Here is a 25,406-nt window from a genome sequence, read left to right on the forward strand (position 1 = left end):
TTTGTTTCTTAACACGTTCTAAATAGTACATCTCTTCATTGTCTATTTATAAATAGGCAATGAAGACTTTCATACGATTTATTCAAGAATACTAATAATGCAGGAACACCAATGGTGGACTATTTGTAAACTTAAAGTAATGTCCTAAATGTGCATAAATACGCAAAGCTATACAATAACCGAGGTATGTAATTCATACTTCTCTATAAAATTTTTTTTTAAATGTACTATTCAGCAGCACCAAAGTGTATACGTACTTTTTGAGACGTCTTTTATATTTTCTGTTTACGTCTTTCTGTTTAAAAGACGATCGTTTTATAAAACTAATTTCAAAATCTAGGATTTACACGCCCCTAGCACGTCTTTCTTGCAGACACTTTAAATGTCACATATTCGAAAATAGGCATAAATAATTTTAAGAAGTAATAATATGTAATTAAATATTTACTTTTATATCCTGAGTGATTTTAAATTCAGCCAATGCCAAAGTTAACTGACTTGGGCCATCCAGAATGCCAATGCTATATATGTGTATAAGCATTGGTATTCTGACAATCAGTAACTAAATTAATGAGATAGATAAATATATATGCAGTATACACACAGTTATTAATAATTCATAAGGAGTTGTATCAAAAGCCCAAATATATGTATGTATATATATTTGTTAAAAGCAATTTTTTAATTTTTTTAAAGTTCTATTTAAAAAGGATAATCTTTGTTTTTCACACGTATTAATAAAATTAATAACTTATATTCATTGAAAACATTTACATAATTTTATACACAAATATGCATGTATATATGTATATGTAGGCCTATATACAATGTAAAATGCTACATTTCCATGCCTTTGTACAGTTTATCTTGTTATTTTTTAATTTAATTCTTATAAATATCGTTTTATTAAATTTTTAAATGTTCAATAAATGTTATAGTCGATTGGAATTATAAATATTTGAATTTTATCGTTAAATAACTTCCATTTTACCGTAATTTTTCACGTAATCTTCAATTCTATTTGAAAAAATAACCAAGTTATACTAATTCAAAACGTTATATTATAACTTCTCTACAGTTTATATATATATTAAATTATTAATTTAAATTTCTTAAATTGCTTTAATTTATAATTTAGTAAGATTAGTTAAATATATCTCAGTTGTTTTTATTATTATTATTATTTTTTTTTTTTCCTGTTAAAATTTATGGAAGAACTGTATGGCAGCAAATTATATCTGCAACTATTAATTGTAGGCTGCAGCTTAGGGCCTCGCGTTATTAACCTACAATTTAAGGCTTTACATTTCTACAGGTAAAGGTAGAGGAAAAGGGCCTCTTATGTTCTACAAGTAAGTCCAATCTTGATTGTAATTACTTTAACTTAATTTTTTTTTTTACATCCATTCTGTCTGAAAATTTTAAAATAATTTTAAAATAAATGATTAATTTTTGTTTTAATTTAAAAAAATTTCAATCCTGAAACAAATTATATAAAATTATAGAAATCTAGGACAATGTAATTTTGTTAAGAAATTAAATTATTAAACAAAATTTCTATAAATTCAATTATAAAAATTTAAAATTTCGCTTTAAAATATAATAAATTATTAACTAAACGAGATAAAATTTTTTAAAAATCTCTGTAAATATATTTATTTTAAAATTTTATATACTACTGTTATTATTATTATTATTATTATTATTATTAAATTTAAACCTAACAAGAAAATATAGAGTAAAGAATCTTATTAAGAAGTTAGTTTATAACAAATTTTAAACCAATTTGCTAGCATTGTCAATGATCCTTATATGTTAAATTAATTAAAAAATTGTTATGAAAAATAAATTAATTAAAGATAATTATTTACAGCTAGATCCGGATATAATTTGATATTATGATAAATTACATGTCAGGAGATCTAATTTTTCTTATTTTTCCTGTCTATTTCTTAAAAATTATTTGTTTTCTCGAGTATATTGGAAAAACTTTTTACTATATTATTTATTCATAAAATCGCATATAACTTATTGAATTATTTATGTACATATTCTGAAAATACTGTGTATTACAATATACATTTAAGTCCATCTCAATATTAGAAAAAAATGTTTTTTTTTCCAAAAAAAATGCGAAATTATTATTGCTATCGTTGTATCAGAACGTTATTTAATTCCTCTTATACATATAAGTAAGTTACAATAGAGAATTTACAACTAACATGTAAACATTTCTTTTACAATCTGAGGGATGCGAATTATTCCGAAAATTACGGTAAATATTGCTATTTAACTATACAAAAATTGTCAAATGATTTTTTTTATGATTATGATTAAAAATAAACAATGTATTATTAAATTTAACAATATTAATTACTGATAAGTAGGTTCTAATCTCCAAAGTAGAACTCCGTCTGAACCGGTTGAAACTAAATATTTGTCTTCTGCTAGAAAACGAACCGAAGTGATTTCAAAGCTTCCATGATTTTGTTCGTAACAGGCAGCCTGAATCAAAATCAAAAGTATAATTTCTGGTTTAAAAATCTAAGTATTATTATAAGAATATATTTTAAAAATCTTATTTACCTTAGAATTTGTACAGGGGTATTTAAAAAGGCGAACAAATCCCATTCTATCCCCAACGGCCAGCAAATCTTTTGAATTTGATCGATGACAACTCACATTGATGACATTTTTAAAGTACTGATTTGTCCATATGCCTACGAATTATATATAAAAATAATAAGTAATAAAAGTTAAATGTCTTTCAGCTTAATATTATGCTTAAAGTAATTTCATTATCATTTCCTCGTAAGCAGATACTTTTTAATGCCACATAATAATAGTATAAGGGAAAATATAATTTCTAGTATACTACGTATAATAATATTTAACGTGTTAAATACTGTTTATGAATAGAAATTATAAGCCATTATTTTCATTTAATTACTATAATTTACTGAAACTATTCATATTGTTTTGTATAATTATAAGTAAAATGAAATTGTAGTTGAAGATAATAGTTGAAAAAGAATTGATGTGATAAGGGAATATAATGAAAGATTTCCAGAAATCGACATGGAGGTAAAGAATAAGAGAGGAAGAAGAGGAATGACCGAGAAGAGGATGTAAACAAAGCAATAACAGATAGGGATTGAAAGAAGAATGATGTTTAACAGGAGAGAATCTCTGCGGATCGAAAGGTATCGTCAGACTGATGATAAATACTGTAGTTAGATAATTGTATATGAAATTTCACTAAGAGAATGACATTCCATATGAATTTTTACTTAACTGAGTTATTAATTTTAAAGTCATTTGGCATTCAGTGTTTAACGTGAAAAAACAAAGACATTTCGCTATAAATATCCATAAAAGTCAATGTAAATACAGTCAAACCTGTTTTTATGCGGTCTTTTTATCTGCGATTTTTATTCGTCCATGAGTTTCTTATATTTAATATCGGTTGTATTTAAATTTTAAAATATTATTATTCAATATTCGTAGCATAAATAATTGAATACCAAACACATTATGTCCTAAGGTACAAGTTATTTCTTCCCAGTCTATGTGTTCGGCTTCGGACATGTCACTCAAAGCATTCATAGCCTTCACATTCCCTAAAAAATTTCAAATTATTTTAAAATGAAATCTTATAATTAATTTCAATTTACAATTCTGATACATACATATGACTAATTCGTGATATTCATCATTGCTTACAACAGTTTGTATATATTGCCCATTCCTTGCCCAATCTAAAATTAATATTGGATGTAATCCCTGCATAAGAAAATTCGAAGAATTTATATTATACATTCTTATCCAAAAATTTCAAGTTTGTAAAAATATTTTCAAGTCTTTTAAAGAAAACCAAAACATTATTTTACCTTCATTATACCTCCTTTTGAATATTTGCATCCATCATTTTTGTGCTAAGTATAAGTAAATATTGCCATCTTCAGCTCCAATTGCTAAAAGCGAGCCGTCTAAAAATGTAAAAATGCTTTTTAATTTAATTATTATTTGAAAATTTGGTTAGATATACCTATGGTATACAAAATGGCGGCTCGTCCCTAATTCCAGCAAACAGAAGGGAAACAGTGACGAACGTTTAGGTTAGGACGAACGTTCTAACCTAACCTAACCTATTCTAATAATTTGGTTGGTAATAATTACGGTAATTTATTAGAATAGGTTAGGTTAGGTTAGAACGTGCGTCCCCATTGTTTCCTTCTTCTGTTTGCTGGAATTAGAGACGAGCCGCCATTTTGTATACCATAGGTAAATTTAACCGAAAATTTTAATCACATCCATGCAAAATTTCATCCAAGATTTGAGATTTGGTTCTATTTTGGAAGTCTAAATTTTTAAATTTATTATATCAATGTTACAATTAGCATATAAAATATGAAAATAGTAACATCATAATCTATTCTAGATTATTACAAATTTTTATAATTCTAGTTTATCCTATGGGCAATAAGAGCAATTGCATGGGGCCTCTGCCAACAGGGGGTCCCAAACCAATCTTTTTTTTAAAAAAAAAAAATATATTTTCCTCAAAAAATTCTCTCGAAAAAGTATATCTGAAGAAGTCAACACTATACACGAGGCCCTTTAATTCAAATTTGCCTGGGCCCCACGAAGCTATAACGTGCCATTGATGAAGATAAGATTATTTCAGATGAACTGTTATAAAATTTATGAGTAAAAACAAGTTTGTATTATTAATAATGAATTAATTTAATAACTTAATACACTTTTAAATATTGTTTCTGTTAATATAAAGAATAAATAGGATTGGTGGTGAAGTAAGTTTATTGTATTTCTCTGCTGAATGTTTATGAAATAGGATTGTTTTGAAAATCCAATAAATTCACACAGATGTTGACTGGTGCAATTCGTAAAAATCTGGAATCATAGGACAAACTTTGTATGATTCAAACAGCTTATCTTGGAGCTGATTGTCAGACTTAAAAATTCGGTTATAATTATAAAAGTCGACATTGTCCAAAATAATTAAAGAAGACAATGAACAGTCTTCAAGTTAATTTGATAAAATACTAGTTGCGAGTCAGTTTAATAGGCATATTCATTGTTTTCTATCAAATTAAATAATAAGGAAGCTAAGACATCAATTATGCAATTTTAATATTTTACGTTGTTTATTATAGAAAAATTTTATTAAAAACGGGTGTATTTCATTACATAGAATGTGATATTTAAAAAGCAATAGATATCATTTCATTTTTTTCAGGTTTGTAAAATGGAGAATTTTTTTTTAATTCTCTAAATTTAAAATGTTTTAGTGTCAACCATAATATATGACAGTAAATCACTATGATAATTTTATTTTTTATTTTAAGAATTAAGAGCCAATAACCTATAAAAAATCATTTGTAGATTCTATAAGGAATGACAATTTAGATTCATAGAATTCCATTTAAAAATTTCTATGAAACTAAAAGGAATAATTAATGTAATATTTGTAATGAAATAAATTGTGTAGGATAAATGTATCATTCATTTGTTTATATTTTTTATTTGATAAATGTATTTAACCATTTCTTAACTTGAACTTTCTATTCGAATAAGTTTACCGTGACAACGGGCAATCTGGAGGAAAAGCTATATAAATATTAAAGATAAATATATATATTGTTTATCGAACGTAAAAAATATTTTTTGTTGACTTGAAACTATAAATAATACTTTAATCTGATTTTTTTCACAATATAAAATATATTTCTACCATTATTTTGACTGCCATTTCTGTCATTTTGTTGCTACTTCTAAAATTTATTAACTATTATCTACGAAACTGAAAAAAACATTCAAATGAAAAAAGAGAAAAGCCATTCATTTATCGTAAAACAGAATTTCTAGCTATATTTTTTTATTTTATATTATTAAGAATTTTATTTATAATTTAATTATAATATTCGTCTCAAAAGAAGAAAAATTCAAATAAGCAAACTAAATGGGCTTAAAAATGTTTAAAAAATCATAGTTTTTTATCTGTTAAAATATGTTATTGAAAGTTTTAAATGGTTTATAGAATATTTGGGTTATATATTAGCGAAAAATACATTATTTTCATTAATATTTTATGTAACATGTAATAAAGTTATGAAAGAAGTCAAGAAAACTTTATACACTCGAAGTAAGAATAACGTTTTCAGTTCTTAAAATACAAACATTAATACATGAGAAAAAAGACCTCACCTGGAGAAAATGCCATCGTATTTAAAGAACTATTGGAAACAGAAAACCTAGTTATTTGATCACCATTTTCTAAATTTAAAACGACTACGTTCCCCGTGGCTTCTCCAACTGCGACAACAGTACTTTCTGGATGTATGGCAAGGGAAAAGCAGTTTGACTAATAAAATTATTGCAATTATTACAACTTTAATAGCTATATACATTTGATTTTGTTAAATATATATACTTACGACATTTAGCACCTTCCATAATAAACTATCTTTATCCCATTTGCAAATGATATTGTCCATGCCTGCTGTTACGTATTCCGTGTCGTAAGGATCTACAGCTAAGGCACGTATTTCTTCTTGATGACCCTACATTAGAGATTTATAATGAAAATTCTCATACAGTTTTCATTAAAAAGTAATATCTCTCTTCGAATTAGTAATATTTACGTGAATAATAGTTGTAAATGTTCCCTGTAAAGAACCCTCCAGGATGATATTATGAGATGTTCCCAGATAAAAAGTCCCTTGATAAGTTTCTAGAGCTGATGGACATAATGACTTTACTTCACCACTTTCTGGAGGAAGCTGGAAACAAGTAAATTATAATAAAAATTTAATAATGTATAATTTAGTATTTTTATTCTTTTAGTACAATTTTAAAACTTACTCTAGCAGTCATATATTTTGATAATTTATCATTAAGATTCCAGATACTTATCTCTCCTTCTTTTCGTGCGCTACTTCCAGTTACTAACAGTTCGCCAGGTAGAAGTAGAATTGTATTTACATTATTCTGAAAGATATGAACGAAAGCGTGAAAATGATTAATGGAACTATAAAAATATATTGCATTATATTCATTACAGTGGTGTAGCGAGGGTGTGCAAGGGGGTGTATCGTGCCACGGGCGCCACTCGCAGAGGGGCGCCCAAATGGTCTCCAAGACAAACTATATGTGTTTCTGGAGGAGGAGAGGGGCGCCAATAAAGTGTCGGGCGCCAGTTATGTTCGCTACGCCATTGATTCATTACAATTGCTCGTATACAGTGGTGTATGAGCAATTGTAGTGAATTGTTCATATATTAGAGTGATGAGAGCATTCTAAACATAACACGTGCTACGAATGTATTATAAATTTATTTAAAATAATCAATATTTGAGTAAAGATATCCCAAAAGAGAGAGATTTTTAAATATATTTTGATACAATTTTTTAATAGACGTGTTATCTGTAGTCCTATTTCTCGAAACAATACTGATTTTAATTGAATTCTATAAGATATTTCATTCATTTTTAATATTTTAAAATTTTCGAGTAACGCAATTTAATATGGAAATATTTATTTACTTCTACTAAAAAGTAAATAAATATTTCCATATTAAATTAATTTATTAATTTAGTTAGACTTCTATCAATAGAGACAATTTTACTTAGGTCATTAAACTAAATTTCAATAATAAATTTTCTATTATAAAGCAAATTTATTACCAAAGTTCTGTTTAAATTTGCTGTAAATGGTTTCTGTAGAATTTTAAAAATCTGAAGAGTATTTATAACAAATAAATAAATATATAAGAGGCTTACGGCGTGAGCTCTAATCTCTTTACTAATAAAATAAGTTTCTGTGCTTTCGTCTTGCATCCACAATGCCAGATACCCATCAGAATCTCCAGTTAAGAATGTACCATTAGGCAAAACTTCGAGTGACATAATAATTTTTGACGAAAATCCCTTAGGAAGAGAACACAAGAGTATTAGATTTTTGTCTCGTGTTTCGTCTAGACTAGATTTTCATAATATTGTTTCTTACCGACACCAGAGTAATTAGATCTTGCCTTTCTAAAACGTCATCCTTCGCTCTTCTCCATAACGTTAAATGCCGTTTTCCATAAGTAATTGCTATTTCTTTGTCGATCGTTAAGAATGTAGAGCCGTAAATATCAGTTTGATCGACCTAATATAGAGAGACAATTTAAATATATTTTACAAATGATTAAAGAAATTATACCTACGAACAGATGCCCTTCCGATTTCAGTATCTTGAGACCATTCCCACAACGATAATATGTGATCTTCAATGGCTAATAGAACGTTTCCCTAAATATTAAAAATTAAAAGATTAATATAAAATCATTTATTTATGTGTTAATCAATAATTAAAACATATATAAACTCAAACCTCGGGTGAAAATGCCGTAGTTATAATTCCAGCATCAAACCTGTTTAGTCCAACTACCGATAACGTGACTAAATTATCAACCCTCCAAATACGTATATGTGCCTGTAACGCGACATATAATTGGTTGTTAAAAATATATCTTAAGACTTTACAAAATTATGTATATATATATTCATTTACTTGAGATTTTTCGGCCATTCCGGGTCCCTGAGCAGTGGCAATCATGTCGCCCAAAGGATGAACTGCCATGCTAAAAGACAAAAAGAATTTAATTTTAGGAAATGATAGAAAGACAATTAATTAATTACACTATTCAAATTAAGTTTTTTTTCTCTCTATTTACTAACTAATTTAAACTAAAAGAAGTTCCCTGATGATGTGTTAATTAAACTGTTACATAGTAACTTGTATGTCACTCATTTCTAAACTGGATAATGAAGATGAGTTTTGTACCAGATCTATTCATTTAAATTTCAAAAAGAAATTGTATATTTAGAGCTAATTCGTGTTTTCTTCCTGTTTTTTTTTTATTATTCATTGGATGATATATTTTATACTGTTTAATATTAAAATTGTATAAAAATTTAAATCTGAAAATATTCGAAATAATAAAAAGATAGAATAGAGAAGAGAAATTCATATACTGCAAATAAACAGATAAAAAATTACAAGAGACATGACAATACATAAAAGAAATTCGTGAATTTAAGAATAAAATTCAGGAGGAAAGAACTTCAACAAGCTTTTTACGATAAATTTATCTGTTTTGACCGATAAAAATCTCTTACATCTTGTAGATTTGAACTAAAACTTTAAGGTTTTTGAACTTTAATTTAATTTGTATTTATGACAAATGACGGAAATAAAGCAAAAATATATAGATAAGAATTTATCATTTTATTAAAACATTTAATATATATTTGTTTATTAATTTAAATTTAGTAATGGCAAAAGGCAAGGGATGGCTACCTCTATAAAAGAATATAGGTAATATTTACATGCGTGTATGTGTGTAGTTGTATAGTTGTGTAGCTTACTATAAGTAGATTTAAGAGAAAATAATCTTTTATATAATTTTTCATAGAATATTCTAACTTAAAAAATAGGAAGAAAAGATATTCGTATAACATTTTAAGCAGACGTATAAGTATAAAATCTGGGTTAATGTTACTTATGGTTCCAAGATGACGGCTCGTCTCTGATTCCAGCAAATAGAGGAAGGGAAACAGTGGGGACGCACGTTCTAACCTAACCTAACCTATTCTAATAATTTTATTGGTAATTATTACCAATAAAATTATTAGAATAGGTTAGGTTAGGTTAGAACGTGTGTCCCCACTGTTTCCCTTCCTCTATTTGCTGGAATCAGAGACGAGCCGTCATCTTGGAACCATAAGTAACATTAACCAAAATCTGAATAAAGTGGAAGTGTTTTGACAATTATCAATATTTTAATTTAATAAAATAAAATTATATAATTTTTCTAGAATTTTTTGGATAATTGATTAAATAATTGGATAATTTCTGTTGGAACGATCATATTTTGTTTGTTTATTTCTTTTTTTTAATACCGAAAAACAATGTAAAACATATTGAAAAATATCTATGAAATTTTACATTCAATACACCAAATTAAATTTCGTGTATTGAACACAAATTATATATGTATAGAGTAAAACCTCTTGTCTCAAACATCTCTGTAATGAGACTATCTCTACAAAAGATCAAAGTTTTCATGAACAGAATTAAATATTTGCATATTCTTTGAAATTAAATCTCTTTAACTCCACCAGTAAATCAAAGGAGTCCTCAGATAGAGATCGTTTTCAATTTATCAGTTTGGGAATTCTCTATTGTATTGTAACTCGCTGAAAGTAAAGGATGCCGTCGTGTAGACGATCAATTAACGATTATATATTCTTAAAACGGAAATAAAGGTACATATAAATAGGCAAACGATCTCATTCTTAAAATATGATTTATCTAATCCTCTACAAAAGACTTTTGCCTTTGGGAGGTTACTATATACATTTTTTTTAAAATTATTAAACTTGTCACAATCAGATCACAAAAAAGAAATTTAAATAATAATTAAAGTAATTAATTTTCTTCACAATAAAAACGAAATTTTCCAGTTTTATGTTCTATATTAGTTTTAGACATATTACTTTAAAAAATAACTAAAATCATTACTGATATTCTCAATATGTATACACGCAGAATTAAACGTTACGACAAATTCGATTTTCTGAGAAATAATTATCCATTTACTTTTATCGATTTTAAATTAAATCAATTTTGCGCAGATGTAATTAACAGTTGCTTCTAGAATAATGCATTAAAAATGATATAAACATAAGATTAATGCGCTCTTTTTAAATATACTTATATTAAAAAAAATACACTGTTTTTCCTTTTCTAACTTTTCATCACGCCGTACTTTAAATAAAGTTTTAGAAAATAAGATAAATAATTTGAAATAAACGTTATCTCATATTATTTAATGTTTATACAGTGTAATTCCTATATAATTTGCAATAGGAGGTGTAAAATTACGTCAAATTGACGTAACAATGTATACTATCCTGACCCTACTATAGAAATGGCATTTATACGTTATTGGCTCAATTTTCTTTCGTGTTATTAATAATGATTTTAATTATTTAGATTACAAAATCCCCAAATAGCGAAAGTTTAGAACTAAAGAACTGTGAAAATTCTGAGACGAGAGCTGATAAATTCATTAATTCTGGGATGTTTTGTATCTAAATATTACGTCCTGTTAAAGTGATAAACGGTCTTTAAACCTATTCTTCAGATTCGTATATTATTACTAAATTCAGGTATTATCAAAATTACTTTTTTTTTTAAATATTATATTACTGTTAAATTTACCAATCTATATCCTCTGTGTGTCCGAGATAATGGCGTTGTTTGTGGCGGCCCCGATGATATAAAACAGCAACAGCTGCTACGGTATATAAAAGCTCACCCGTTAGTAGTAAATAAATACTTTTACCTAAATGACGACAATTATATCCGTGACTTGAAAAGAGTTAAAGAGGAATTTCATCAAATAAATGAAAAGGATTTTTATGAGTTTTTCTTGTTTAAAGGATACACCCATTCCAGTTCTAATCGTTTATTTGGTCGATTGCTATTTTTCTGTTCCAAAGAATGAGAGGCTTCAGTTTTGTTTGGTCCCGCTTTGATTCTATGAGGATCTCTGGATGATTTCCTGGATTCATGAATTGTTGTGCTATCAGAATCTGTAATAAATGTATAATTTTTTCATTCGTTTAATCCCTTTATCAGTAAGGAAAAAGCTTATATTTATGATGTTAAAATAGTGAATTATCAGTTATAGAATTAAAATCGTATTAGAATTTTCTAAAAAAATGAAGTATTTTGATAAATAAAGGAGTCTTAATAATCATTAAATTAAATATATTTAAAACGTATTTGGTTTTTCGAACTAAATTAATCTATAATTCGAAGGACGGATATTTTTTATATAAGTTGCTCTATAAAAAAAACAAACAGTCAATTCTATTAAATTTCCAAGAAAAATATAGAAGAATATTATACTTTATCAATTAATAAAAATGATTATAACTGAAAATGAAAAGAAAAATAAGTAAATTTATAATATACACATTTGTAAGGAACATATAAACAGTTGAGTTTTGATCTTTTAATAGACGAAAATTGTGTTAATATTTGGTTTAAACATTAAAATTTGCGTAATAATTCTAATATTAAGCAGAAATGAACTTATTTAGAAAATTAAATGAGTAATAAAATATTTTAAAAATTCATTTTATTTTACGTTGCGAGTTGGATATTGATCGAAGAACTGGTAGAACACAGGCAACTAAGGGAAGAAGATGACTTTCACATTTTTAAAGTTATTTTAATCTAAACGAAAGGTTCTAAGATGGCTGGAATTGCATTCATCTATGAAATTTTAATTTTATTCTAATAATAGAAGGCGATACCATTTCTTTTTCTGTTTATGTAAAGCATAAATGTATAGAAGCTTTTAATCCACCGTATAAAAATTCCTGTGTTTAAAATATATAATTTGAATTAAACACAAGTTATTTATCTACTTTATTTATAAGCAACGATTCTTATAAATTATAAAATGCAGTAAACATGCAAATACGCCTTATTTATCACCAGAAGGATCAAGGAAATAGGCTGAGAATAACAATAATTATATATAATAGAACCTAAATTGTTTCTTAAGAATATCTATTAAACATTTGCTATGAAAGGTGGGAATTAATAAAATATAGAATTTTAAATTTTATATAAAAGAAAATTAAATTCTTTGTTAAATTAAACATGTTAAAAGAAATTTCTATGCTAAGAAATTTATATTACAGAGTAAATTAATTTCTTCTCACATAAATTTTTGATTTTCAACTAAAAAAAGTAATTTGTTTTTTCTCCTTTTCATTGCTTGGTAATTTAAATTTTATATACACATTTTAAATTTCATTTAAGAATTTATTCTTTGTGTTTATTCAAATTTAGTTTCTATGCAAAGTTGATTATTCTAGGATTTGATATGCATATGAATCATAATATAAAATCCTAGAATAGTTAGATTTAATTAACTATTTCCAATTCTGAATTTAATCTTGGATATTTAATAGTTAATCAAATCCAATTATTTTAATTCCAATTAATAAATCACATTATTAATGAAATACAGGATTAAACCCAATCCTGGACTTGTAAAATTTCAGGTTCAAATCTGGGATCTTAGAATTAGCCTATATTTATTTCAGGATTAGATTTAATTCTAGAAATATTGCATGAAAACAGTTATATTCTAGGATTTCTACATGTATTACAACTATGAATATAAAATCCTGGAATAATTAATTGCTTGCTTATCAAATTTAGAGAAAAATTAAGTTCTGGAAGGAGTAATTTATTCTTCTTTACATTCACTTTAATACTATAAACATTTAAATTTTAGTATACTGCATTTAGATTTAGCCATAATGTTTTTAATTATGTGAAATGCAACGTTTTAGAAAGATAATTAATTTCATAAAGTAACAAAAAGCAAAAATATTTTTGCTTAATCTATACTTGTTAATTGATTTTTCTGGTATTTTAGATATCATTAACATGATTGAGTGTGATTAAATTCTTTAATGATTTTACTTTCTCATCAATCTTTAAAGATTAATTAACGTTTCTCCTAATCAAAATATTTGTGATTAAGAATTTATTAAAATCTTTATTAAATTAATGTTACAATAATGCTGTTTAATCTGATTTTATGCCATACAAATATGTATCACGAAAGGTTAAGTCATCGGAAAAATTAGGGAAATTAATTACGATACTGAATTTTTCCAACGTATTTACGAGGGATATTTACGTATTTTCGTTGCTTAGTTACGAACTGTCGAGTTGAATTAGTCCTACTTGTTTGTTGAAATTGTAGTATTGATTTGTAATTTATTTTTGGTAAGATAATATAAGCTGAGAACAAAGTAATGATGAGAAAACAAAACTAAGATTATTACTAAGCTATAACTATTATTGTCTGTCTTGTAAATGTTTGTATTATGTTACATGTGACAAGTTATGATAAGTTGAATTAGACTTGCCAAGTATTTAGGGATAAAATCCGGGACAAAATGAGTCCTTCCCGAAAGCTACTGGGACTTTCATTGTAGGAACAACAGTTTTTAGAATATAATCTCTGTCTTTGGAAGGCAGTGGGGAAAAATCCGGGACAATCCCGGAAAACCGGCAACACTGAGTCGAATGGATGGGATAGGCCTTTACAGTTTATGTTCGAATTTAATGTACTGTTTATAATGATAAATGCTAATCGCTTTTGAATCTTTATTGAAAGACCTTAAAGGATTGAAGTTAGATTGTTTAAAATATTTGCATTGAATGGATTTGACCTAATATTATTCATCTAATAATAGGAATCTGACCTCGATAAACAGGAAATGGATCTCGGTTAATAGCGTTAATATCTATCTTCCTATCATTAAACATCATTTGATTTCGTAATTTAGAGAAATTCCAATAATTTAATGTCATCAATGAGCTCTTAAAATTAAGCTGTATCTTATAACAATTATTCTGCTGCCTATCAATGATTTTAATGGAGTAAAATGACGACGATTTGCACACTTAACATCTTGAAATTTCCATCTTCAAATTAGTTATTACACGTTTTTTTTACAACACAATTAAATACATAATAACTGTTAATAATAATAATAACACAACGACTGTTGTTATACTATCAATAGATATTAGCCTATAAAAACAAATATCATAATTTAATTCTTAATTAAGTTAAATTCTTTTTATCTGATTTAATGTAAGAAAGTAAAGGTGTCTTCGTTAGATCGAGAGCTTTACTTTCTACTTTTATGCTAGTTTGACGTCATTTATTTGTTAGTATTGTGAAGTAGTGACGTCAAATTGGTGTATAAGTGTGGTATTCCAAACGAACAGAGCCTCGAGTCAACGGAAATTTCTAACTGTTCTGCATTATCTGTTTCGATTTTTGAATTATCTTATCTTTCATCTATTATACATAAACTCACACATGTGTATGTGTGAGTTTATATATAATAGATCAAAGATAAGACTGTACACTACATACACTATACACTATACCAGGGGTGGCCAACTTTTGTGCACATAAGATCTACTTTTTATCGTAAAAATGTGTCGCGATCGACTTGTTATCATAGGCATAGTCTAAGTGGGGAGGGGGAAGTGTGAAATACATACTATGTTCATACACTGTTTCAGTATGAAGTGTACTCACTGCTTATGAGTCGAGTCATAACTGCATGCATACAGTTGCGTTCGGTTACAAATATAATACATTAAGTCAAGACATCGCTAGCGATCGACCAAAATTGGCTTGGCGATCGACCGGTCGATCGCGATCGACTTGTTGGCCACCCCTGCACTATACTACACTACACACACATAGGTGTGTGTATGTGTATACAAAAGTTATAAAGCAATGTTAAAATTTAATAAATTCTAGATATAGAACGTCTGTCTTTTAATTAACTCCACTTAATTAGCTTGTATTACAAAAATTATAATAATAATCATCTCTGAAAAATATTACATTTATGTAAAATAAATTCATTAATAGTTTTTATATTATTAAAATCTATTTTGCAATTTAATCGATAAGTAATTGTAATTATAATAATTATTCAATTACTTCAGTTTTATTTGAATAAAATTAAAATATTAATATAAATTTATAAATTCAAAATTATTACTATAATTACACGCAAATTAATCGACCGAAATTTAAATAAACTTATTTATTTGTTTAGTGTGTAACACACTAGATAAGTACAACACAGAATACATAAACAATTAGCTTACATGAATACAGATTTGTATAAAATTAAATAAATAAATCATTTATAAAAATTTTCATTTATTTCCAGTTTTGAAACTTTTTATGCTTTGTCGAATCGATTAAAATATATATTCACGATGATATTTGATACCATCTTTATGATTTATACGTGGAAACATATGTCATAATCGCATATTGATATCATTTCTCTTCTCTAGAAAGTATTAATTGAAATTTCGCTATTAAATTCAAGCTTGAATGATAAATATTTTAAATCTTATTAATTTTATCTTCTCTTATTATAGAAATTGAAAACGGTTTATCAAAATGTTAAAAGCACGAAGCGAAGAAAATTAATTTCCAGTTTAAAAGGTATGATAAATTTTAAAAGCAATGTTTTCCATTCATTTATTTTTATCATTACCATCACGTCCGAAAACCGAATTTTTTAAATTTAATATAATATTTTCCTCGACAATTCCTCGTAACCACTTAATACAATAGCGAATATAAAACTAATGCATTCAATTGTTTTCAGTTCTATTTTTGGTATAAATAATCTTTAACTTACGTTAATTTTTTTTTTTTTTTTTTTTTTTTTTTTTTAATATAAGTAAATACGTGGAAAACAAGCTATTTAATAAATTTGTAGGCTATTAAGCAACCTTGTATAGAGTAGAAACCTCGATTTTAGTAAAACTGTATGGCAGAAACTGGTCGGTTTATATTACTTTTTATTATATAAAACTATAGACCTAATATATATTTATATTTTTAAAGTCATTTTCAAATTTCGTACCAGGAACATTTATCGAATTTTAATGTTCTGATTTACGATTTTGAATATTTAAATTGCATGCCAGAATTTTGTGATTATTTATTTACATACGTACTGCATTAATAGAAAATTTAAGGACGAATATTTTCGAAATTCGTGAAATTTTTTTACTTTACTTTGCAGTCGAAAATTTAAGTTTAATTAAAGGAAACTTATTAAATATATTGTAGTGTTTTTTTTTTTATTATAATAAATTAATTTTGACTTTAATATAGAATATACGAGAATTTGTTTTGCCTTGATTTTTATAACAGTATAAATACGAGCAATTACTTATTGTGACGTCGTAACGATGCCGATGCTTACTGCAACTTTTTTTTTAAATCATATTTTAATTTTAAAAAAAACACGTGAATTAGGATAAATATCGAACCCGGTCTCTACCTAACTCAGTTCTCGAGAGCAGACGGACGGACGGACGGACGGACGATAGCGTACAATTTGAAAATTGCAGCTCAATTATCTTTATAAGAATGATTACTATCGTTTTATTTTCGGAACAATTTTTATCCCGTGATTTACTTTATGTAATTTTTCTAATTCGTTGAACATCCGAATAATTATTCACTGATTAAGAAAATCATAAATATTGATTTATTTTCGAGAAATGGCGGAAAATGTCTATATTTTCTTCTCAGAAATCCATACAAAGTGGAAATAAATTGCATGAAAAGTATCGAATATGGTAATTAATGTTTTAAATCGTTTTATTTTGATCCACAACGTATTTTAGTTTCTATCCCGCTGTTTTCCACTCAATAAACTTTCGAATTTACTAACGGTTCTCCGTGTTGTAATTTTCACTTTTGGTAAATATTTTGATATTTTGAGACTTAAGTTATTTTTATTAAAATCTTTTCTAAATGGTCGTTCGATTAATTTTTACATAATTGGCACACAACCCGTAGTATAACGGTCTCCAACCGGTGGTCTGTGGAGGAATTTGGACGTTCATCAACTCAAGGTTTCGCAAAGAATCACGAAATGCTTGGTGGCTTTTTCTCACTCATTGGAGGTTTTTTATACGAATTTAAAACCAAACACGAAATGCCTGTTGCCAATAAGTAATAATTACAATAAATTAATAAATAAAATGAGTGCGATCGTCGTCCATGGCGGAAAAGAGCCAAGAATCCATAAACTTATTTCAAACAAGCAGCAACAATCTTCACACTAATTTGTTATAATGAAGCAAGCGCGTTTCATATTAATAAAGTAAAATGGAACTTTTATGATCGTTTAAAACAAATTCATGACAGTGGTCCGTTGGATTTAAAATTGTGAGGTTAGAAAGGTTGGAGATCGCTGGTATAGAATATATCAGACTTATTTCACATTATAAGTCCTGATATAATTTCTGTTATTTCTAAATGTTAAGAGTGTGTTATATTTTAATCTCATTTAATCAAATACATTAATTTAGATATTTTATTTTCTTCTGGCTCAGCTTATTATCCTCATAAAATTGGTATTACCGGTACATAGGCTATAGCCTACTTCTTTCTCCACTGTATTTTACATATAGAAATATGATTTAAAATTTTTAAAAATTCTTACTTGAAAGATTGGGTACACTTCCGCTAAAGGAATTGGTCGGATGGTTACTGTTTTTTAATTTTCCATTTCTGATGGGTGAAGATTCCCTTAGTGTTTGCTCAGAAATATCAGTCCTTTCTTCCCTATCGAGATAGAATTTTTCTGTGGTCTTTAGCTCTTCCCTCAATTGGGAAAAACTTCGAATCTGAAAATATATTTTTTTTTAAATGTAAATTTAATCATTTATATTAAATTAAATATAGTTTATAACCCGTTATTGTATGAAACAAATAAGTTATATTTTCTTGTATAAGTTCTAGAATTTGTTCTTACGTTGCGTAACGTTAAACCAACATAAAATATTAATTTACAAGTGTGGAATACCCATAAAATGTTAGAATATTTATAACATAATGTAGCGCCATTGTCATCATTAAACATTTAGAATAAAAATATATTTTTAGATCTGTAATTTAGACAAATAAAACTTTTTAAACTTCTTTATCAAATATCATAATTTACTTTTCTAGGAGAGAGAGTTATTTTCGAAATTATAGACGTATTTTTTTTTTTTTTGTGAAGAATGAATCGATCGATATCGGAAATATTTTATTATCGATTGATAATGTGCAAATCGATATTCTCATTTAATGATATTTGGATTAGCTTGTTACGTGTTATTTGCATTTTTATATGCAAAAAAAAGAGTAACAAAATTTTATTTCTATTTTTAAGTACTAATTATTGATTAATTAATTAAACATCTTCTAATAATAATCTGATATTATTATTATTATTAACCTGATTTTAAATAGTTTTTACCTAGATTCACGGTAAACCAATGTAATATAATGCCGATCAATAAATACTACACGCCAGTATTAAATTATAAAGGCGTTTACAAGAATTTAAATTTAGCTTGTACGTATTTTATATATATATATATATATATAATCTACAGTATAAGCAAAGGTTAATTAACCTACAGTTCAAAAGGACACTTAAAATATTCCGTGACGTGAGCGTTACAGCTTTATTTCCTTGCTCGAATGTCGTGCAAGGTTCCAATTTCGGTTATAAATTGGCACTTTCGGTCAATTTGACATTTACGATGATAAAATAGCAATTTATGAATGGACAATGTGGAAGATTTTGATAGGTCTGGCTAACAAATCAAAACGTTATAGATCGTCGATAGCGTAGAGAATGAAATTAGATTTGTTTTTTAAAAGGTTTTAGCAACACTTTGATATATTATGAGATTGTTGTTGATTTATAAACGTTCATAATGTGTTTGCATATCATACGTTGATGCTTATGTTCATTTTTCGCGCAATAAATAGAAAATTTCATATTGTAAATCAGCAAATTCTGGGAAATAAATGATTTATATATCACGCAAATAAAATAACAATAATAAAAGGAAAACTCCTATATTTTTTTTTATATATATATAAATAGGTGAAAGAGAATTGTTAATTTTTCATAATTTATGAATCCATTTTTTAAACTATAATTTACCGTAGAGTTATTATTTGTTTATTTATTTATGTTCGACATTAAATCAGTTTTCGAAAACATTGACTTTTCTGGTTGGAAAAAAATCGATTATTCGATTATCGAGGAAATATTCAAAAGGTAATATGTTATTATTCTACTACATATAAAATATTAAGAACATTTTTATTATTATTATTTTAAAGTATTAAGAAAATATATCGTAAAATTCTTCTTATTGGTTGAAAATACGTAGAATTTCGCTTCTAACTTTAGTTAAAATATTAGAAAATACTTAACAACTACACGAGAAATTATTAAAGTAAGTAAATCATCTAATTTAGAATTTTCTAATGATATTTTTTACTTAACAAATTTCGTTCTGAATTTAAAATTTAAATATATTGAAATTATATTTACTTTTTTACTAGCCTATCGTAAATTTTTCTAAATATTTCAAAACAAATCTTTAGGTTAATGTTACCTATGGTTCCAAAATGGCGGCTCGATTCTGATTCAAGGAAACAGAAGAAAGAAAACAGTGAGGACGCACGTTCTAATCTAACCTAACCTATTTCAATAATTTTGTTGGTAATAATTATGGTAATTTATTAGAATAGGTTAGGTTAGGTTAGAACGTGCATCCCCGCTGTTTTCTTTCTTCTGTTTCCTTGAATTAAAGACGAGCCGCCATTTTGGAACCATAGGTAACATTAACCGATCTTTATGTTAAGAAAATATCTATAAATTTTATTATAAATAATTTAAAACTGAGATAAAGTGACGTGAAGCAAGCAGTCCACTGTTCATTTGTCCTGAGAGGTTGTGTTAATATTTCAAGTTGGAATAGGGATTAATTGGCTGCAAGAAGCATATTTTTATTTCTGTTTGGAATAAAATGGATCAAAAGTATAATAATATCTATTTTAATATATAATGTAACATTATATAACATGTGAATAAAATGAATATTTAATACTATAACAAAATAAATAATAAATTAAAATAATGTAGTAATAGTAATTTCGCTTTATACACTCGTAGGATTTATAAAATGTATGAAATTTCATACTTTTAAAGTAAGGAATGTCCTTATAAATTCTAATATTTAGAACTGAGTTTATAAAATTATTTAAATAATAATGAAGATAAATTGCTAACTTCGTATAATTTATGTGTATCGTAATAAGAAAAATCACTTTTAAGTTATTTAATAATGCATTAAAACAAAATTGATTTAGATTTATAGCTTTTGTGCTTATTGTGTAGAGTGAAATAATATTTTAAATTTTAAAATTAATTAGAATTTGTATTGACTTTTATAAGAAATGAATCGTATTGAAATAAATATATTCAAAATTTATAAATTAATTTTCCAGCTCACGTAATTTTATCATTTAAATTTGGCTCGTAATAGGCTAATTATAATTATTAATACAAGTGAAAATACGTATGAATAGTATAATGGTATGCCAGAAAATATATTTAAGATTGTTTGTAAACTGATAAAATAATTACTGCATTAGCGTGTAAATTGCTAAGCACGAGATGACTAGAAGACATTTAAAAATTTTTTGATCAAAGGCTAATTTCGATAAATTCAGAAATTCGTACTTTTCGGGAGAAAAGTATCTTTGCTAATTTTAATATGAAATTTCATTTCAACATAGATTTATATAGCTTTACATGATTTCGTGAAGGGGTAATGAGGCAAGATGGGGTATAGTCTGTATTGTGCTTAACAAGTGTTGTAACTTAGCAGTAAATATTGCAATTAAATATGAACAGAAGAGGAAATAGGTGGAGATAGAGTTGCTGTTGTTTGTTCAGTGCTCATTTCCAGTGGAGGAAACAATATGTTAGACAGTCATGTTGATGTAATTTGTTTCGTTTTTAAAAATAACCCGCATGTAAGTAACGCAAAGATTTTCGATTCTTTCTATCAGTAGAGAATTATTTTATCTTTACGTGACTGTATAAAAACTTTTATTAATACCTTTGCTTATAAAGGAGTTTAAGAATGACTTCATAATGACATCTCGGTGTAAGAGGGTGAAGTGTTGTGTGGGACAAAACGGGGTTACTTCGTCGTGTCTTTCGTTTTGTACTCCCATCTTAAAGAAGAAGGGAAAAGAAAGGTTTAAGAGAAGACAAACTGAAGCAAGGAAAAAAGAAGAAAAGTAGCCGTCTTGCAAAAGAACAAAATACAAAGAATAACAGCAGGAATGTATCAGTTAAAGAACCCGAAGAGAGCTCCTTCGAATTCAGACACTGAATGCCTTTACTGTGGATATTTGTGTCCTGATTCAACGGAAAGTAGGATATGCAGCATAATTTGTCACCGAGCCTCATCATCCTCATCTTATTCACCAACTTATTGTTCATGAGTTAGATGATCAGGTTCACCATATTTGCGCCTTACGCCTTCAATAAAAGTAGATTTCTGTAATAAATCCTAAATATTGTTTCATTGCTAATTTCATGTTTAATCTTTATAATTATGAAACTTAAATCTAATTTGAACCATTTCGCATCACCTCCAAACACACCTATGAAGCAAGATGACATCTTAAAATAGGAATTATAAATTGCATGCTTTGAGAATTTTCCATGATAAAATCAAATCAGAATGATTCAAATGTAATACGGTAAGACAAGAATGATTCAATAGGAGTAAAATAACTGTCTTTTCGATATTTCATATTTATGATATTGAGTTGATCCTACGGAATCGTCAGTGCATACTGGTCTAATATGTAAGTAAGAAAATTTGAATGTATTTTTAAACACAAGAAACGTCCATCTACGAGAAATCACAAAAATTTTGTGAATGATTGGTGTTATTCTACACTTGTAAATAAGGACAGACATGTTTAGTGCTAAGATTATATTGCCAAAATGAATAAGAGTTAAGTAGCTTAACTATTCATCCTCATTATATCTGCGATTTAGACTTAATATTGGAGAATTTTTACGAAGAGACACAACTACATACAATATAAATTCATAAAACACGTATTATTTAAATATTCAGATTGACAACACAGGGAGGACACGTGTCTCTTCATTTCATTATTGGATTCGCTATTGTCGCTGACAATATTTTATTTAACAGACATTAATAAATATTTCAATTTCTATAAAGTTCTTATTTCCGACATTGTTCTCTTTAACACTAAATTGTTAAGGAAAAAAATTGTATTAAATTATTTAATTTGTATTACTTTTCCGGTTGTTATATTTAACAGAAGGTAAGTATGGCGATCGGTCAAAAAATGACCCTACAAGATTTTTACATTTCTAGACTCTGGAGATCTTTAAACGTTGAGAAATGCAATAAATAAATTAATAAATTGGATTTTTTCCTATATGTGTGAATGTTAAGTTAGTGTGTTTGGGGGGCACGATTTTATTCACCCACTTAATAATAAGCTCCCGCTAAATAATGAAGCTTAATAACTCCCGCGCCTTTTGCCGAAAATTGCTGAAATTTTGCAGGGAGGCTTGTATATTAGGGTCCTTGTTGCTATTAAATTTTGGTGGTTAAAGGTCAGGGAAATGAGGAGAAAGAGTGGGTCATGTGTCATATCTCGAGTGGGGTCGGACTTAATGATTTTACTCGTTATTACAATTTTTTTTCCTATAAAACTCATCTATATCCTCAAAATTAAGCTTTTTTCCATTTTATAATAATTAATAATATAAAAATTTCCATAAAATAAAATCTCATAACAGAAGGGTCCACACACAATTTTAACTTTTTCACCGGGAAAGTTACTCAACTCGTTGGATTCTTTTTAGCGTATTTAGGTAATTATACCAGTATATTATTTGTTCAGTGAGTTTATAATCATCATTTAAACTTGTAATCTGGAGTGAATCATATGTTGAAATATTTCATTTAATTAGAAATATTAAATGCATTAATCTTATATCGTATATGCGATATATGATTTACTTACATATTTGTTCATTTTAACTAGTTAAAATCTTTTATGGAAGGATTTTTTGATAGAAATTTTTCTATAATGATCAAATTTATATATTTATAACATAATGAAAATTATTAATAAGATATTATAAAATGAAACCTACCTCTTGTCCTTTCTGGCTGTACATCTTTCTGGCATCTTTCACTTTCACAGCTTGACCTAAATCCTTCATAATCTCTTCGAAAGTCTGCATGGCACGCAGATTTAATAAAACGCGACTGTAGACATTTTGGTCTTGTCCATTAACCACCGTTATGATTTTTCCTTCATTGGAATTGGGAAGAGAATGCGATCTCGAACCCGCATTTCTATAAGTTTTCGTACGTTTGACCATAATTGGGAGACACTGGACGGAACAATTTCATATCTTCTTCACGTAGAGGTGCTGCTAAAGGTCTACGAGAAGCGTGAGTAGTTCTTGCTCTTTCAGAAGCTCCGTAAGCCATTGCTTGGAATTGCTTGGTGTCCGAAACCACGTACGATTCCCTATCTTCGAAGTCATCCAACGATGTCAATCTCTTACCACTTAACGTGAAGATGTAACGAACTCCTCGTGGTAGCTTGGTTTTTTGCGTTAAGTAATCGTATAAATTATCCATATTTGCGAAATGCTTACCTGGTTGCAGTGACACTTTGATACCCGGTGTGAATAGATCACCGTTTCTGTAAAAAGTCAACATGTATGCCTTATTTCTGGCAGTCTTGACTTTAGGTTTGGCTTCACGGTACATTGTGTCAATATAATTGTTTGTTTCTCTCGTAGATTTATTCCGCTTATCTGTAAACTGTGGAAGAGGTTCGTAGCGATTCATCGTTGGCATGATGAGGGCCAAACGAAATGCAAAGATAAACAAAAGACTTATTTTCCTGTTTTGTTTTCACTACTAATCACACACACATCTTTAAACGCAGCTGGATAGCATGCATATGCTGGTATCGTGCTTTCTGCGTTGTTGTTACTATCGTAGTCATAGTAACTATTGGGGTTCGAAGCCGGTGTAATCTTCCGTCCCCCCTTCTATATGATATAGCTAATAATAACAATAAACCGACGTATTATCAACACCATATATCTTTCTTTTAAGGTTAGTTTCAAGAAAGTTGTTTAATATTCTGTTTCCTTAGCAATGTCACCCCATTCTTTTTGATTTGTTTGTTCTTTCAAGTATAAGTAAATAACTACATTAAAAAAAAAAAACTTTATATATATTTAAAAATATATTTTAATAAATGTAAATGTAAGTAAATTTATTAAAGAACATTTTTAAGATAATAAAAAAATAATTGGTTAATTTCTTTTATATCCACATTAAACTGTTTTAGACGATTAAAAATATTGTATATTTTAGTTTATTTATTACATTATAAAATTTGCTTTAATAGGAATTTCATGTAAGATAAACTCGTATATAAAAATTGATTACTGATGTGCAATATCTTAATCGCATTATTATACATTTTTAAAGATTTAAGTATAATAGAGTAGTAGATAAAACATTTTTTAATACAGAACTTTATTAAATTTAAAATTGCTTGGGTATAAAGAACACACACTAAAAAATAATAATTGCTTCCGTTGTCTAGGAGATAAAGAAAGAAAGAAAGAAAGAAAAAAACATTACTCATTGTAACAATTGTATAATACATGTAACAAGGACGAGTCGATGATCAGAATTCAGTAGTAGGCCCTATATACATTTTTTTCTTTAATTTAAATTGATTTTTTCTAGCTAGAACAGTATAAATAATGTTAAAAAAG

The 25,406-nt window shown here is 27.1% G+C and overlaps 1 protein-coding gene across 1 annotated transcript; it reads right to left on the minus strand.

Annotated features, from left to right (window-relative positions):
• Positions 1-1,814: 1,814 nt before the first annotated feature.
• LOC136977074 (echinoderm microtubule-associated protein-like CG42247) lies at positions 1,815-24,581 on the minus strand. Its single transcript, XM_067272512.1, is given in 20 exon segments — positions 1,815-2,505; positions 2,587-2,720; positions 3,525-3,620; positions 3,690-3,783; positions 3,891-3,935; positions 6,224-6,385; positions 6,459-6,584; positions 6,666-6,803; positions 6,886-7,011; positions 7,803-7,949; positions 8,029-8,172; positions 8,235-8,315; positions 8,398-8,499; positions 8,578-8,647; positions 11,293-11,442; positions 11,519-11,666; positions 14,373-14,573; positions 18,180-18,363; positions 23,751-23,991; positions 23,993-24,581. Coding segments are annotated over 20 exon segments (2,997 nt in total). The 5' UTR covers positions 24,469-24,581; the 3' UTR covers positions 1,815-2,373.
• Positions 24,582-25,406: the final 825 nt, after the last annotated feature.

This window comes from Centruroides vittatus, unplaced genomic scaffold (assembly GCF_030686945.1).
Source record: "Centruroides vittatus isolate TY-2023 unplaced genomic scaffold, ASM3068694v2 contig_439, whole genome shotgun sequence".
NCBI lineage: Eukaryota > Metazoa > Arthropoda > Arachnida > Scorpiones > Buthidae > Centruroides > Centruroides vittatus.